The 17090-nt window shown below is 35.5% G+C and overlaps 1 protein-coding gene across 1 annotated transcript in view; it reads left to right on the plus strand.

The window, feature by feature from the left end:
* The window catches only part of tmprss15 (transmembrane serine protease 15), a gene marked incomplete at its 3' end in the record, with an annotated part of 26293 nt that extends 12565 nt beyond the window's left edge, over positions 1–13728 (plus strand). Inside the window, 19 exon segments of the mRNA XM_081391491.1 lie at positions 1890–1998; positions 2073–2182; positions 2261–2398; positions 4280–4432; positions 4566–4671; positions 7273–7420; positions 7509–7650; positions 7772–7861; positions 8007–8132; positions 8878–9018; positions 9106–9216; positions 9302–9434; positions 10550–10645; positions 10728–10777; positions 10874–11078; positions 11183–11364; positions 12861–12956; positions 13073–13212; positions 13549–13728. Of these exon segments, the coding sequence (XP_081247617.1) occupies positions 1890–1998; positions 2073–2182; positions 2261–2398; positions 4280–4432; positions 4566–4671; positions 7273–7420; positions 7509–7650; positions 7772–7861; positions 8007–8132; positions 8878–9018; positions 9106–9216; positions 9302–9434; positions 10550–10645; positions 10728–10777; positions 10874–11078; positions 11183–11364; positions 12861–12956; positions 13073–13212; positions 13549–13728 (2456 nt within the window).
* Between the last annotated feature and the right edge of the window lie 3362 nt (positions 13729–17090).

The following is a 17090-nucleotide window of genomic DNA, read 5'->3' on the forward strand; positions in this document are numbered from 1 at the left end:
TCTTTTAAAGTGTCAGTGACGTCATACACATCGTACGATCCTTCAGTCACTTTGGTGCTTTCGCGCTCTGCACTTTTTTTTCTCTCGAGGCATCGACAACACAGCTGACACAGGTAAATACACATGCTAGAAGAGTTTTTGTTTTGTTTGTTTGTGGTCCCACTTCGGATGCCACGATGCCATCAAGCGGTATCTCTGGTCGTAATCAGTGAAGGACTGATTCATTAGCAGAATGCTAGCGTGTTATGGGCAACAACAACTCAACCTGTAAGAAATCGAAAGGACATAAGTACTCGTTCATTCAACTTTCGATCTATAACCCATGTTGAACTTGCAAAACCTACATTTAGATCTGAGATTTCTCAACGGCAATCGGGTGAAAGAGACAAATTTAGCCGTCTAGCCCCATAGACTCCCATTCACTCTGCACTCATGGGCGATCGCCCCCAGTGGAACTCTGGTGGAACTACAACCACAATTCGGTACAATATGACTTAATAGGGAGTGGGCAGACTCAATAAGACTCAAATATAACAGAATCTAGATGCTGTTTGACAGGCTTTTAGTGCCTGTGAGCTTTGCGTGTGCATGCTCAGAAAAGCGCATGTTAAAACAGGGCATCAGCACGCAAATTAAATGTTTAATCAGCAAGGCTTTAAAGCACATGCAAATAATGACATTTTGTGAATTGCAGTGTCCCGTGAGTGTAAGTCCATCTCTGCGTTAACATGTGATGTGAATGTGCGTCGCATTGTTGAGACAGAGGCGCCAGAACTGCAACTGATAGAATGCACTGTAACACGGTACTACGATATTTCTTCAAAGGCACATCGTGGAGACATTTTAATCGTCCATGATCAAAAATCTTGACGTCGCACACCCCTAAACCAAAGTGCACACACACGTCGGCTCTGCAAGCTCATGTTTTCCGCCATGCTCTCCTGCTTGGCCGTATGAATGTATATGATGTACAACTGTTCTCTTTGTAGACAGCGAGTCAGCGATCTGGAACTGAGGAGATCATTTGACACAGAGGGATTTGATGACGTTAACGTCATTTTAAACCCGTTAAAAAAAAAAAAATCTTTTTTTCTTAAAGTATCGATAGTAGAGGATAGTGTATCGATATTCCAACCAGCCCTAATCGATACCAAGAGGAAAAACTGCCATATAGATATTTTTTATATTATCTCATAATTTGGCAGCAGGTGTATTAGGCTGCTGTCACTTTAAGACCTGACACTCGAATCCATTATACTGTTACACATGCGTTTTTCTTTCTCAGCTGTTTACGTTCAGTTGAAACATAACTTAGTGTTTACGTGAATACTTTTTTGACATTTGGTCACCATTTTGACATTACCATGTGTGTATTTGACTGTTTAAGCGCAATAAGCAGCGAAAAAGAACTCAATTTAGTACTGAGAGGAGGCTTTATGTGCGTACACTTTGGGTGTGAGCACAAAATCTGCAGGAATGAGTAAAATTATGCGCAATACATGAAATCCCACACCGCAATTCAAGCCCTGTAACAGAAACAATATTCATCCGGAGCAAATGAAAGGAGTGAGTGAGGGGAGGCGGGTTTGTGTGTAACTCTCTGTCGGAGAGAAAGCACAGCTGGTATCGTGAATCTGTTCTGTGGAAAATGAGTAATGGAAGCATTTCAGATATTTCAGTATCGATATGTATCGAAAAATCTATATTTTTGTTTAGTTTATTATTTCAGATGTCTTTTTAAAAGACTACAATTGAAAAAATGTATATATTATGTAGTAATATTCAACCCGCTAAAGTGGCTAGTAGGACTGACTGCTTTACACGCCACTGCGGAAATAGATACAGTTATTGTGATAGATACAGTATTGTGTGTCTTTTATACTCCATAGCAACAACGTGTGATGGCCAGTTTCTCCTGCTTGGTTCGACTGGATCCTTCCACTCTAAAAACTTCCCAGAGGTCTATGACAGTCCCACCGCCTGCCTCTGGATTATACGGTAATACAATAATCAGATACATCTAGACATACTTTGAGATTTCACCAACTCATAGTCTTTTATTTCACCCCCAGAGTGACTGAAGGCATGGCCATAAAAATAGTCTTTCACACTTTCCATACGGAACAAGATATTGACGTTCTGGAGCTATATGAGGGCACCGGCCCTATGAAAACATTGACATGTGAGTTTCGACAAACAGTGTTACATTAAGATTTCTGACTTCTTAAGTAGTGTCTTGACATCAGATTGTGTCTTTCAGACTCTCTCTCAGGAACGTCACCAGGGGACGTCTGGCTGTTGTCTCATGAAGCCACTGTTGAATTTAACGCAGACTACATCATTAACTTTCAAGGCTTCAATGCTACTTACACGGCAGAGAACATCAGTGAGCTCTCTAGTGGGTATTGATTTCCTGAAAATACCATAAATGCCATTGAATCAATGTTATTTGAACATGTATGGAATGTTCGACATAATAATGGTGTGGAAATACCTTATTCAGAGGCATACAGAGTAGTGTTGTACCGATATTGGAATTTCCAACTTTGATACGATATCTTGAAAAATACTGATATTCGATATTCGATCTCATACTTTTTTGATAATTTGGGTAATTTTGTTGCAATAGCTTACAGGGAGGCTTTATTTGAATTGCTTGAACTACATAAGTAAAGAATCAGTAATAAAATAAGAACAAATAAACAAATTGCAAACGATAGCACAAATATACAATAGCATAAAGAGACAAATTAAGTAAACATGGCTTTAAGTTTTTCAGGTGGGTCTAACAGTAGTATTCAGGTAAGAAATACTGCTGAAATTAAAGTAATCAAATGTAAAAAGTTAAATGCAGATTAATGCTTAATTAAAGTTACAAAAGTTACTCAATCAAGAGCAGAGAGTGATTTTCTCTTTGTCTTTTGTTCTTTGATTAACATGACAGACAGCAGCAGGTTTATTAGCCCGCTGTCACTTTAAGAGCTTATGCACAGATCCAATATACTGTTACACAACATGCAATACTTTTTTTAAAAACTATTTACGTTCCAAAACTGACTGCATTTACCTGAATACTCAGAAAGACGGACATTATGACATAATTTTGTATGTATTTGACCGTTTAAGCGCAATAAGCCACGAAAAAGAAGTCAATTTCGTTCTCGCAAGCTGTTTGCACTATATATCAGTGGTGTGCGCGCTTTTGGTGTGAGCTCAAAACCTGCAGGGATGACTAAAATTATGCACAATACAAGCACTATTCAACCGTTGCGAATGTGACGAGTGAGTAAGAGGATGCGGATGTGTGTCGATTCGCTGTCGGAGAGAAGAGAGAGTGAGAACGCGCAGTTTGGTATCAGCCTATCGATACTGCAGAAAAGGAGTATTGGAACCGTTTCAGATATTTCAGTATCAATACATACTGAAATATCGATATTTTTGACAACACATATCGAGTGCTAGCCTGGTAATACCAGACTCTGCTACTTCGCTTTGCTTCGTAGAGAGAGTCTGGAGTTCCGTAATAGAAAAACGTTTTCTTTACCACCTGGGGGCGCTAGTCTGAAGCTTAAAATCATTGGTTACCCGTAAGCCAATCACATAACTTTTGGTTATGGCGTGTGTTATGCACATGCTCAGCCGCATCTAACTTCCACTGTAAACACATGTATGATGCGAAAACAAAACCATCGAGCGAAATACCGGAGTGAACATGGCTGTGAACGACTTTTGCAGATTATGTGAAGTAAATCTATGCATCCACGGTACAATCAGCGTCTACGTCACGGCTCTCAGCCCGCCCTCTGTTCGTTGATTGGCCGGCTGTTTTGAGGCCGGAGGAAAACGGAAAGCTATGACGCGGTCTCAGACTGAGTACAGAAGCGAAATGAAATTGAGCGGAAGTACGAAGTCTGACGTAGTCAGGCTAATCGAGTGCTGCAGTGATGACGTATTTTTGTTGTCAGCATCACCCTGGTTCTCTCGACAAAAACCCCATAGGATTCTTCCATTTGGCTTTTGGATTATTGCAAAAAATAAGTTGTGACCAAGAAAAGATTTTGATTCTTACACATTCTGTTCCTCGAGATAAATTTCCCAAATGAACACTACTGAATTTTAAAGTCTAAATACGATCGGCAGAAGTAAAAGCTAAAACTACACCACTGTCGCATGGCTTCAACATGACCATTGCTAAGCTTCCTAAGTGCAAAAATGCTAACTTTTAATAAGTTAAAAAAAATCATATTGAAGTTGTATTGAACTCTATGGTCTTTGTTAGATGAAGACAAGATAAACTGTTCGTTTGAAGAGGACTTGTGTCTCTGGAGGCAAGAATTTGATGACAATGGCGACTGGATTCGAGCACAAGGCGCTACTTCTCCACCAGACACTGGCCCGAGCTTTGATCACACAATGGGCAACAACCAATCAGGTGCCATTTCATACACTATGCTATGAAATACTATACATAGAATTGATCTGCTGTTAGCAAATACTTGAAAATGTATGCTGTCTAATGTTTTATAATACTTAGATTTCTGATTGATGATATTTTTATCTCATAGGGTACTACATTGTGACCCCTCGGACTCCTGGAAGTTGGGATAAAAAATTCCGTATCTACAGTCTTCCTCTGACTCCTGCAAAGGAATCAATGTGTCTGCAATTCTGGTTAGTTTTTTATCAGGGGTAACGTTTAGAAACATTCAGCTTATACATGCACATTTTTCTAAAAATGTGTCTTATAAATGCAAATTAAAATGGGCTAAGATGATGCAATGGTAGAGGTAGTAGTCAAGTATGTTTCCACCTCTTGTGAAAAAGAAGTGTGCTTAATTGTATTGAATGTGCACTTGTAGTGTGCTTCAGATTTTAAAAGTTTATTTTTAAAACTGTACTTGCAGATATTATAATGTTAATGAAATAAAAGTCCATTTAAGGAATAGTTCGGCCAAAAATGATATTTAACCCATGATTTACTCACCCTCAAGCCGTTCGAGATGCATATGTCAATCATTTTTCAGACAAACACATTTTCAGTTATTTTAGAAAATGTCTTCGATCTTTCAGTGGTTATAATGTGAAGTTATGGGGTCCACTCCTTCAAGTCCCAAAAATGTGCATGCATCCTTCACAAAAGTAATCCATCCGGCTCCAGGGGGATAAACGAAGGCCTTCTGAGGGTAATCCGTACGTGTCATAAAAATATACATATTTAAAACTTTATAAACGAAAATAACTGGCTTCCGGTAGCGGTCGACGCGCGTTCACGGAGATGGATGCTGGCGTATGACGTAGGACGTAGTGTAGGAAGCGTCGTGACGTAGAACGAACGTGACAGCGCAGCCAGAGAGCAGAGCAAAACAAATCTCTACGTTCGTTCTACGTCACGACGCTTCCTGCGCTCCTCCTACGTCATACGCCAGCATCCATCTCCGTGAACGCGCGTCGACCGCTATTTTTATGACACGTACGGATTACCCTCAGAAGGCCTTCGTTTATCCCCCTGGAGCCGGATGGATTACTTTTGTGAAGGATGCATGCTCATTTTTGGGACTTGAAGGAGTGGACCCCATTACTTCACATTATAACCACTGAAAGATCCAAGACATTTTCTAAAATAACTGAAAATGTGTTCGTCTGAAAAATGATTGACAAATGCATCTCGAACGGCTTGAGGGTGAGTAAATCATGGGTTTAATATCATGTTTGGCCGAACTATCCCTTTAAGTGTACTTAAATGCCAAATTAAACATTTTCAATCATTTTAAATAATTTTTTTAATAATCTTTTGGTGTCCTTTCCCTCCTAATTCATTAAAAACTGCATACACCTTTTGCATTCCAGGGTCTGTTTGGACCCGGTGGAATGTTAGCTTATAAAAGTCACATTTATTTAAATAGCGCTTTTTACAATACAGATTGTTTAAAAGCAGCTTTACAGAGATAACAGAAAAAAACAATAACAATCATAACTTAATATTTTTCAACTAAAACCATATTGTATCTAATCAGTAACTTCTCATTAATGAGTGAATGCACAAAAGGTTTGACATTTTGAACGTTACCATGTTTTTTTTTGTTTTTTTTTTACCATGCTATTCAATTCTTTGAATTTTTTTTTTTTTCAAGAAATAAAGCAAAAAACAGAAAATATATTTTAATCAGTATTTATGAGAAATTTTATTTGACTATATCATTAGATTACATTTATAAGTAACATCATAAAGAATTACCAGTATGACCTCCATTAACTGAAATAGTTCATACTGGTAATTCTCATATTTGTTACTTATAAATTGAAACTTATAACTCGTGACTGCTCAAAACTGTTTTCAAACAAAATATATTAATTTTACTTGCATGACATTTTACTTTCATATGAAAAAATGATGATAAACAGCTTGAATCTCCTTTTCATGCTGCAATGGTTTATCAATAGGTGGCAGCAAAGTGAAATGTGAACTCCTCCCCCCCCCCATCCCTCTTTCCTTTTTCAAATTTAGACTATTTGGTCTATGAACTTTTGCTCTACAAACACATTAAGACATTAATTTGTTTTTGTCATTTTATTTTAAAAGTGTAACAATTTAGTTGGTTATATCTCTTAATATTTTTTTTGTTAAAAAAATCTGAAAAAAGTGTATTTTGACAATCTCAACAAACGTACAAAATTGATCTTCATACTAAAAACTATGGATTAAAAAAAGAATAATTATGTTCCTCTTGCATGTCAAAACAGACCCGAATACAATAGAAGTACACTTCTTTTTATTAAACCACATTTTCGCCTTAAAACTGCAGTGAACCAAAGACAGTTACCTTGTAACCAATCATGTCGACGTGTGATCAACCAGTGGATCTCTGAGCTGGTGTGAGTGAGTGGAGGCAGGGATCATTTGCATATTCATAGAACCGCGTATATTAAATGAGGCAAGGGTGTAGAGTTACATTCAAGCTATTTTAAGGAATAAATAAAAACATTTTCAAGGAAAAAAAAAACATTTAAATGTAATTTTGGTGATCAAAGATGAGTTTTAAGGGATACAATCATTGACTACAAGGGACTTTAAATACACGACATGCAAGTTTCGATAGAAATTACATTAAATTGTATTTTAGTTTAGCATTTTCATCATTCTTTTAGCGATTAGCACTTAAGTATTTTCTTTTAATGTATATTATTTCATACTTAAAAGTATGCTGAGGTGTACTTCTTTTTCACATTGAACTCCCTTGTAAGCATTTGATGAATGTACCTGTGCTCTTTGAGGTACCATATGTTCGGGGAGGAGGTGTGGCGTCTGACGGTCACAACAGAGGAACGCTCATCCGTCACGGTCCTCTTCCAGAAAGAAGGGAACTATGGTGACAACTGGAACTATGCTCAAGCCACACTAAACATCACTGCAGATGCTGTGGTCAGTTCATGTACAAATCAACTTAGTTCGTAACATTAAACGGTTAAAAAGTCATTAAGTACATTTGCCTGTTTCTTGTCTGTCTCAGGTGGTTTTTGAAGCGCAGAAGAGGGCGGGATTTCTGAATGATATCGCCCTGGATGACATCAGCATAGTGCCTGGTTCCTGCGGACCGGCCCCCCCTGACCCAACCCCTGTCCCGCCTCCCACCACCCCCCCTCCCATACCAGGTAAGGCAAGATCTGTGAATAGACCCTTTTCACAATGGTGCCAGTTTGTTGTCATGCAAATGCTATGTTAATTAGCACAAAATTGTAAAGGAGTTACATTTATGTAATTTAATTCTAATAGTGGATTGTGGGGGACCCTTTGATCTGTATGAGTCAAACTCAACATTCAGTTCTCCAAACTACCCCAATGGCTATGGACACAACGCTTTGTGTAAGTACAACTGTAGATAGATTTATTTAACTTTCAGCCATGATCATAAAGAATGCAGAATACTTCATGGAAGATTCTTATAAAAAATGGACAATTACACCCCTATCTTAATAATGTTTTGAGTATTATGGTTTATCTTGGTTAGGTATGTGGACTTTACATGCTAAGGAAGGACAGAATATACAATTACATTTTCAAGACGTTGCTTTAGAGATGGATCATGACATTTTGGAAATTCGGGATGGAGTGGAGCCGTATTCAGAGTTGCTAGGTAATTCTTTTAGGAAGACATGAATCTTTGAAAGAAAAAAATAAATAAATATATATATATACACACCATTTATATTATAGGTAATGGGGATTTCAATAGATTTTTCAGTTAAAAGAAAATATATTCTACTTTTCAAAAGTTTGGGATCGGTAAGATTTTCAAAATGTTTTGAAAGAAGTCTCATATATTTAAAATTGTAAAATATTTGATCAATCATTTAATCAGTTTTCTGTTTTAATATACAGTATTTTCAAATGTAATTTATTCATGTGGTCAAAGCTGAATTTTCAGCATCATTACTCCAGTCTTCAGAGTCACATAATCCTTCAGAAATCATTCTAATATGCAGATTTGCTGCTCAGAAAACATTTCTTATTATTTTTGATCCTGAAAACAGTTGTGCTGCTTAATATTTTTGTGGAAACCATGATAAATATTTTCTTCAATGAATAGAAAGTTCAAAAAATGTTTTGTAACAATGTATAAGTCTTTACTGACACTTTTGATCAGCTGAATGCATCATTGCTTTTATATATTTAAAAAAAAAAAAAATCTTGCTGACTCCAAACTTTTGATATGTATATTTTGATAGTTGTAATATTTCATTGACCATTTATACGAAAGTCTGATAATATGCTATGATAATCAATCAACATTACTTTTGCATTATGTCAATGTTTATTTGCACATTATGCACAGAAAATAAATGGATCTTTATGTAGTAATGTTTGTTTCGTCACTGAAGGTGTCCTAACTGGTGATCGTTCCTTCCCGGATCTCTTTTCCACAACCTCTCGGGTGACCATCATGCTTTCCACAGACTCCTCTGGGAATGACAGAGGCTTTCTAGCCAACTTTAGCGCAGGCCTTAACATTGGCCAACCAGGTTAGTTTTCTTCTTCGTACAGTATGCGAATGGTAAAATAACATGGAGATGACCTAAAAAACTGCAAAAACTCTCATGAATATGCAGATCCCTGTCCCACTGGACAGTTTCAATGCGGCACAGGAGTGTGTGTGTCCAATGCCAGTGTGTGTGACGGTGTAGAAAACTGCTCAGATGGCTCCGATGAAGGCGACTGTGGTAAATCGACAAGTCAAACTACAACAAAACCTCACTAATCAAATCACACTGTTTATGCTACTGATCACAGGCTGTTGTATTTTAGTGCATTTAATGAAAGCTAATGTCACTGGAACTGAACGACTGAGACTTCAGGTCCAGAATGATCTTTACACGGTATGTGTTGAAGACTGGACCTCTCAGCTATCTGACTTCTTCTGCCGCTACTTGGGCTACAGGTAAACACTTAACCATTGAATATGTTAAGCATATTATAATATTAACCATGTGAAGACAGACATATGAAAGAAAAATCAAATTTGTGAAACCTTGAGTAATAAAAAAAATTGCATATGTTTTTCGAGTATCGTATTTGATACATCAGGCTTTTATGGCTCATATAGTATGATATAAGAGAATAAGGAACTTATTCTCGAGTATGAAAAAACAGCAACATTTTATTCAGATGGCCAAACTGACCAAAAATATGCAATTTTTTGCAGTGGCTAATGTTTATATGAAATTCTAATGTAAATGAATGAGATCAGCATAGCAGACTACATACAATAAATATAAAAATCAGTTAATCTCCCAATAATATGTCTTACTAAGATCATATTAAATTACTGGGCAACGATTACTCGTATCCGAAATAAAAGTTTGTGTTCACATAATATATGTGTACTGTGTATAATTATTTTGTATATATAAATACACACACACTTGCATGTATATATTTAAGAAATATTTGCATGTATATACTGTATATATATTTATAAATCTATATTATATATAAATATTTTATATAAAAATAACATTTTTCTTAAATATATAATATATTGGATTATAATTTAAATGCTTAGTTTTATGATCAAAGCTCTGTAGTTTTTATTGTGGGGGCAAAACATATAATGCAGTGCAATGATGATTGAGAAATTATCAAATAAACTCTCCTCAAAAGCCTATACATCAGATTTTTCTAAAGAAAAAATATGTATAATTAAGTAAACCTAAGTGTTTAACTTGGAATATTACTAGCAATATTACTATCAATATGGTTATTCTTGTTTCCTTTATAAAAATCAGTAAAGATTTCCCAGCAAAAAGACACATGTACCACAACCTAAAGGTGGACATTTTTTAATTATACATGATAAAACGGTATAACCTATAAATCATAGGATAGAAGGCATGTGGAAGATTGTGTACAACAGCAAAGTTTCTTTAATATCTTAGAAATTTGTGTATCAAATATGTTACAGGCTTTATAGGGTTAAGCATACAATAGTTTATCGAATAATACCTATTGTGAAAAAAAGAAAAAACAGTATAACATGTTTGTTGATGTGCCTAGGTCAGGAAATGCCTCATTCTCCATCACTATGGATGGAGATAGTCCGTTTACTACTGTAAGTGTGAATGCTAATGGCTCACTGGATCTGAAACCCAGGTAAACGATTAAAACTTTTCTGAACCCCCCTCCTTTTATTGGCCCATAAAATCTCATTTCAAATTCTTTTGTCTTTTTAAAGTGACGCATGTCTCAGTGAGAAGATCGTGTCTCTGCATTGTAACAATCAACGTAAGTTTGAAACCCGCAGCTTGTACAGTATCATTCGCTCTTATGCTGCTAATCAATACAAATTCAACCTCTCTTGTTGTGTACTCTGTGTTTTAGCATGTGGCGTTCGTAAAGTACCTTCAAAACGTGAGACCAATGTGGAAATGGACAGAGACCAATCAGGCAGAGTTGTGGGCGGACAGGATTCCCAGGAAGGGTCGTGGCCTTGGATAGTATCTCTGAACTGGCTCGGCCGCCATGTTTGCGGGGCCAGTTTGATTGACAGGGAATGGTTGATAACAGCGGCACACTGTGTTCATGGGTAAGCGCTTCTCAGCATTCATGGCTGTAGTTGAAGCTGTAAAAAAAAAAAACATGCACTGAGAGACTAATTATATTATATATAATTATATTTTGATCCCGTAGAAAAAATGTTCACCTGTCAAACTGGGCAGCTGTGTTGGGTCTTCACTCTCAGTTTGGGACGGATAACCCTAACAAACAAGTCCATTTAATAGATCGGATTATCATGCACAAGCGCTATAACAGGATAACAAAGGAGTCTGACTTTGCCCTAATGCACTTACAGACACCTGTCAACTACACAGGTACGTAGACAAAACGCTTTGTTTTTCTACAAATGTTGAGGTTTTACTCAGTTTTTTATAGGCTAAATATGCTAAAGAGATTTATAGCTACAAAAGATTTCTATTCAAATAAATATTGTTCTTTTAAACTTTGGATTTTTCAAAGAATCCTGAAAAGTATTATCACAGTTTCCACAAAAATATGAAGCAGCAATAATAAAAATAATAAGAAATGTTTCTTGAGCATCAAATCATCATATTAGAATGATTTCTGAAGGATCATGTGACACTAAAGACTGGGTAATGATTTGATCACAGGAATAAATTACATTTTAAAATATGTTAAAATAGAAGATATTATTTTAAATTGTAATACTATTTCACAATATTACTGTTTTGTCTGTATTTGATCAAATAAAAGCAGCCTTGGTGACATTTGAAATTGTCTGATAATCAGTGTTGGGGAAAGTAATGCGTTACAATATTGCGTTACTCCCTTAAAAAGTAACTAATTGTGTTACTTGGTTACTTTTTTAGAAAAGTAATGCATTACGTTACTTTTTTTCCACCTGGGCTGGGCTTGTTTTTTTAATAACAAAAAAGGGCATATGTATTTTTATATTTTTGGGCAAATGTAAAGACCTTTTCTCACCAAAAGTGAAATAATAATCCTCAGGCTGAAGGAAATGTAGATTCACGTGTGTACAGTAGAGGAACAGCTCAAACAAACCTATCATTTTTTGAATCATCGAAGGTCAGAAGCAAGTACATTGGTCAATAAAGTGAGATTAAATGCATAAAAAAAATATGTTTTATTTAACTTAGTTATTGGAGGTTTGCATATTATTCTGATTCTGTGTTTCACTGATTTGATTTATTTTTATGAAATATTGAATCTTTTTTTGTGTGCAAGTGAGATGAGTAAATGCACACTCACGTTTAGTCTAGAACCATCATGTTTACACACACACACACACACACACACACACACACAACACCTCTGCACTTCGATTTGTCTCAACATGAGGACAGGAGAGCTGTCAGTCAATAAATGGGAAGACAAAGTAACTTGCGTTACTTATTTGAAAAAGTAACTCAGATATTTTGTTGTAAATTTTAAAAGTAATGCGTTACTTGAAAAAGTAATCTGATTACGTAACTCAAGTTACTTGTAATGAGTTACCCACAACACTGCTGATAATTGGATTGTCATATGATCTCAACTTGGTGGCCATAATGAGGGGGAACATGTTTGTCAGAAATATATTGTTAAAGTTTTATTTCACCCAAAAAATCAAACGCAAAATAAAATGATAAATTACATTTTGCTAAATAAAAACAAATAAAATGTAGCCTTTTTTTTTTTTTTTACTGACATTTTAAACACTTTTTTTCATTGGCTTTTGCAGTTGTTTGCTGCACCACTACTTACAGAGATATATATCAGAACAATGTAAAATGATTTGTACATATTTTGTTGTCAGATTTGCCAAGGATTAAAAAGATTTTTCTTCCAGATTACATTCAGCCCATCTGCCTCCCGGATCCTGGAGCACAGATTGAAGAAGGGAGAAAGTGTTTTATTGCTGGTTGGGGATTGCTGTCTGAAAATGGTCAGATATACACATTTGTGCATTCTATTCCAGGTTTTTTTTTGTTTTTTTTTTTCAGATTTGAGTTGTTAATCTTTTGGATGGTCGTGTATAAGCTGTTTGTTTTTGATCTCCAGGCGACGTAGCTAATGTGTTACAGGAAGCTGTTGTGCCCCTTTTAAGCAACACACAGTGTCAGGAATGGCTGCCTGAGTACAACATTACAGACCGCATGCTGTGTGCTGGGTATGCCGTGGGTGGGGTGGACTCCTGTAAGGTGTGGACATTTTTAATTTTTATATAGTATACGTTTTCATATTACTTTTTTTATTTTTTTATTTAATTAGATCAAGAATAGTGAACAATTTTTCACATGCCTCATATAAACTCACAATTCTGACTTTTTTTCTCTCAATTGCGAGTTTGCTGTGAGAAATAAAGTTAGAATTGTGAAATATATAAAGTCAGATTTATATATACTATACATAGAACGTCCTTTTTTAGTTCAAAGTCAGATGTAGTACCTACTTTTGGAGGCAGCGAATCATCCATACATATTTATGCATACATTATTTTTTTTTATGTATTGGCATATTTTGTGGGCTCTTGACAGGGGGATTCTGGAGGTCCGCTGATGTGTGAAGAGGCTGGCCATTGGGTTCTTGTGGGGGCGACATCTTTTGGTGTCGGCTGTGGGCGACCCCAGCGGCCTGGAGCTTATGCTCGCGTCAGTCAGTTTGTTGACTGGGTTGTAGAGAACCGACGGCTCTATTCAGACTGGAAGGGGTTATAATAATTTAGTACGCATTGATGTTATGTCTTAAATAGTTTGTTTTCTTGATTTCCATGAGCTTCTGGACATTGTAATCACCATCTAGTGATTTGTGCACTTTATTGTCATTGCTAAAAAAATGTACATGTGAATAATGGAGGAAAATGTATTTGCTAGTAACCAGTCAGTAATATTCAGCCTACCCAAATGTGATATTATAAACCGTTTTGAAGTATAAATAACTGTAATGTTGATTTGGGATTAAATTGTGTTTTTAAGATTAATTATTTACTGAAATATTTTTAATGTATTTTGCTACAGTTGTTTCACAGTGTATCATAAATAAAGACTTTATTTCTTGTAATGTTTTGTAATGGTTTTTAATTTTGTGATAGCTCTGAGTGAAATTACCTTGATAATCAATGAAGACAGACAGATGAACAGAGGTGGGTAGAGTATCCAAAAACTGTACTCAAGTAAAAGTACAAGTACTTATAGAAATATTTACTCAAAGTAAAAGTACTAATCTTAATAGTTACTTGAGTAAGAGTAAAAAAGTATCCAATGCAAAAACTACTCAAGTAGCGAGTAACTTACTTCGGATCATATAGGCCTATATATGTATATATGAAGACTTCATGATGCAAAAGCCTCTGAGTGCCATCTGAAATTTTCTTCTAAAACAAGCATTTTTATCAAGCTTGTATATTTAAGTTCAGTAATTTCACTTTATTGACAATTAATAGGTAGGCTACTTTTCATTGTTATTTAAATCATTCTAATATGATATATGAATAATGGTCAAAAAGCATTCATTGTTATTATCAATGTTAAAAACAGTTATTTAGGCTACATTTTTTGGGATTCTTTGATGAATAGAAAGATCTTTTTATTTTTTTGTAGAAAGCCATTCTTTAAAGTCCAACTGAAATCAAAATTGACCCTATTTACTTTGTTAGCGCATATTACTAGTCTTGTGGTGAAAAATGAATCTGTGCAAGTTAATACACAGAAAAAAATAGTTTGCCGTGGTAATCTTTAATCAAAATCTGAAAAGTTACTTCCGGTCTGGAATGGCGTTCCTTCTCTGATGATGTAGGTTTGATGGCTTGGGTTGGGAAACGCTTAACCACTCCCCTCAAACCGTTAGTCTGCTATGAGCAGAGATGAGAGGAGGAGCGCTAAAGTAAAACCCTGCCCTCTGTTCAATATTCCGTTTCACTGGGAAATACGTCACAACACTGGAGAAAAGTCGTTTTCAACTTCCGGTTCACGCGGACTTTAAAGTGAATTTCGTTTTGTATAATTGTATCTAAATTTTAATCAATGTTTCATCAACCAGTTGCCTGGATTTAATCAATTAGAGGGCAAATATAGAAGATAATCTAATCATGGAGGCGCCGGCGCGATTGCATTGCTTGTGAACTGAATAACTGAAGCTCGTCTCGACGTGCAGATTCTAAATATTTTAAATGATTGAATGGTTTTATTGTGTTTTAATGTTATATGAAATGTTACCAATAGTTATTTTCTCATTTTATGCCATTATCATGAAAAAAATAAAAAAAAAATAAAGAAAGATTAGAATTCAGGCTGTTTATAGAACGTGCTCGGCGGGCGACTGAGACTCCATGCGGGCTAGCAGGTGCCCGCGGGCACCCACCATGTTGGAGACCACTGGTGTTGTACAGTATAAATTTCTTGGACTATTTAAATAAACTAAAAATAAACTAAAATAAAAAAATCATCGAGCTATGATGGCAGCAAACTCAATCCAGATCTGCCGACCCATCTAGCGATCAATGGGGAGACGGCAGCATGACCGCTCTCAACAACTAATACTAAGAGCGCGCGGCGGCTATTTATATGGTAGACTCGACCTGTCTTTCTCTTCGACGGTAACTGGAAATAATTCAAGCTTTGATTTTTCATGTTTTAATATACTCGCGCGATCAAATATAGATGTGTTAAACACGATAAGAACACAAATTCTACGTTTATTCGTTAAAACAGTCGGTATTTCCCACAATGCTTCTGCTTTGCAGCTGCTATTGGCGCACGTCACGATTTCTAAGCGCTGCTATTGGCGTACGTAATGTTTAGGTCACGATTATTAAGTATGTAAGGCGAACGGAACGGAACAGTTAAATTAACAATAAATTAACATTGTGAGTTACATTTTATAAACAATATTGTCAATATTGTTTGTTTTCCCTCTATTTTGCTGACGAGAATTTCAAAATAAAGCCATACCAGAGTCTCAATGCAACAGACAGCGATTGAACCGAACCGTGAATTTTCTGAACCGTCGCATGATCCTATATAATTACTCAGTTGTTATAATATTTCACATCATTGCTATTGGTTGCTGTATTTTTCAAAACTTGAAACTTATGTGTGTGTGTGTGTGTGTGTGTGTGTGTGTGTTGGATTTTTAAATGTTTTTGAAATAAGTCCCTTTTGCTCACCCCACCCAGCCTGCATTTATTTGATTAAAATATATAGCATAGGCTATAAACAACAGTAATAGGCCTACTGTGATATATTATTACAATTTTAAATAACAGTTTCTATTTGGACATATATTAAAAGTATTTTTATTTTATTTTTCCTGATTTCTAATTTTAACGATCTCATAGCTTTATTTATGCAATTGTAAATGCAGTGAAAATATATTAATGCCAGATCTGATGCCACTTCTGTGTCACCTATATATATGCACTGCAAAGATGGATTTTCATTTAATGATTTAATTTGACTGGTAACAGTGGTATTGTGTAATTATTCTAATAGAATTGAGTCTTTTCTCTCTGTTTTGCATGCGTCATCATAATCATTAGTGTTGTTATTTATTTATTTATTTATTTATTTATTTATTTATTTATTTATTTATTTATTTAATTTTTGGCCTCTGTCACAGTGTATTCTTAACCTGAATTAGCACTGTTCATAGAGGTACGGTAGGCAACAACAATAGGTATCATGTAACACAAAATAAACATATTTTTTCTTCATGGATACATCAGGGCATAATCTTAGTTTGGTTTTTATTTTGTTACCATTAGATCTGCGGACATCACTGGGTTTTAATTTGAGGCATAAAAACCTGACGATACCACATATTGAAACATACAAATTCATATAACATAAATTGCCTGTCATTTTCTTAATTTCTAAGTCAATAAAGTGTATGTTAAATGAATAAATGTAGTGTAATGAAACAAACTATACCATTCAAAAGTATGGGGTCAGTAGTTTTTCAAAACAAATTAATACTTTCATTCAACAAGGAAGCATTAAATTGATCAAAACTGACAGTAAAGACTTTAACATTGTAACAACAACAACAACAACAACAAAAATCTATTTAAAAAATGTATATG

This window comes from Scardinius erythrophthalmus, assembly GCF_964197995.2.
Source record: "Scardinius erythrophthalmus genome assembly, chromosome: 17".
Lineage (NCBI taxonomy): Eukaryota > Metazoa > Chordata > Actinopteri > Cypriniformes > Leuciscidae > Scardinius > Scardinius erythrophthalmus.